The sequence below is a fragment of the Glycine max genome, chromosome 9 (assembly GCF_000004515.6).
Source record: "Glycine max cultivar Williams 82 chromosome 9, Glycine_max_v4.0, whole genome shotgun sequence".
NCBI lineage: Eukaryota > Viridiplantae > Streptophyta > Magnoliopsida > Fabales > Fabaceae > Glycine > Glycine max.
The window spans coordinates 33,619,993-33,620,581 of record NC_038245.2 but is presented as its reverse complement, the minus strand read 5'-3'; the positions used below and the strand labels follow the sequence as shown (position 1 = coordinate 33,620,581).

General features: G+C 36.5%; 1 protein-coding gene across 1 annotated transcript in view; it reads right to left on the bottom strand.

Moving 5' to 3' along the window:
• Positions 1–218: 218 nt before the first annotated feature.
• LOC102664063 (replication protein A 70 kDa DNA-binding subunit E-like) overlaps positions 219–589 on the bottom strand; it is a 2,463-nt gene continuing 2,092 nt past the window's right edge. Inside the window, exons 11-12 of the mRNA XM_026123921.1 lie at positions 494–553; positions 219–374 (exon numbers count right to left, since the gene is read on the bottom strand). Coding sequence (XP_025979706.1) covers positions 219–374; positions 494–553 — 216 coding nt within the window. The remainder of the gene's footprint in view (positions 375–493; positions 554–589) is intronic.

The window sequence follows — 589 nt, the reverse complement described above, 5'->3', positions numbered from 1 at the left end:
ATAGCGCAATAGTTAAGGTGATATCGGATAAGCCACAGAACTAAAATTCCAGGATACTCGCATACAAAATAAGATTAAAATTTAAACCAAAGTTCTGATCAGAGTTCAAAAGCAACACCACCACAACAGAAATAAGGTAGAAGCCAATGTACAATATACAAATACCAAGGGGGAAAAAATTGTTCAACACAACTTGGAAACAACCAAATGCACTAAATTCAGGCATGTTTTTTTAATTTGTTGAATGAAAGCTGCGCAGGTGAAATTCGAGAGATCCCTAGTTCATCATCACAATCCTGAAATGTCTGCCGCTTTGTAGGCGTCAAGGGGAGTCCAAGCAGGGGATCATGATCTGCTGTCACAGAGAGGGATTGCTAGATAAAACAAATGGCAATCAATAAGTTGAATGCTAAGTTGAAAGTCATGAAGATTCAAAATGCAAGAATTGCAAGAAAGATCATATTTAAAAATGAGAGCAGTCATCAAAACTCACAAATTTATGTTGAGCAGAATGATTCGAATCAGAAACCGGGATATCCATTTTTGAAGATGTCTGAATAAGACATACATTGAACATAACACAACCCAT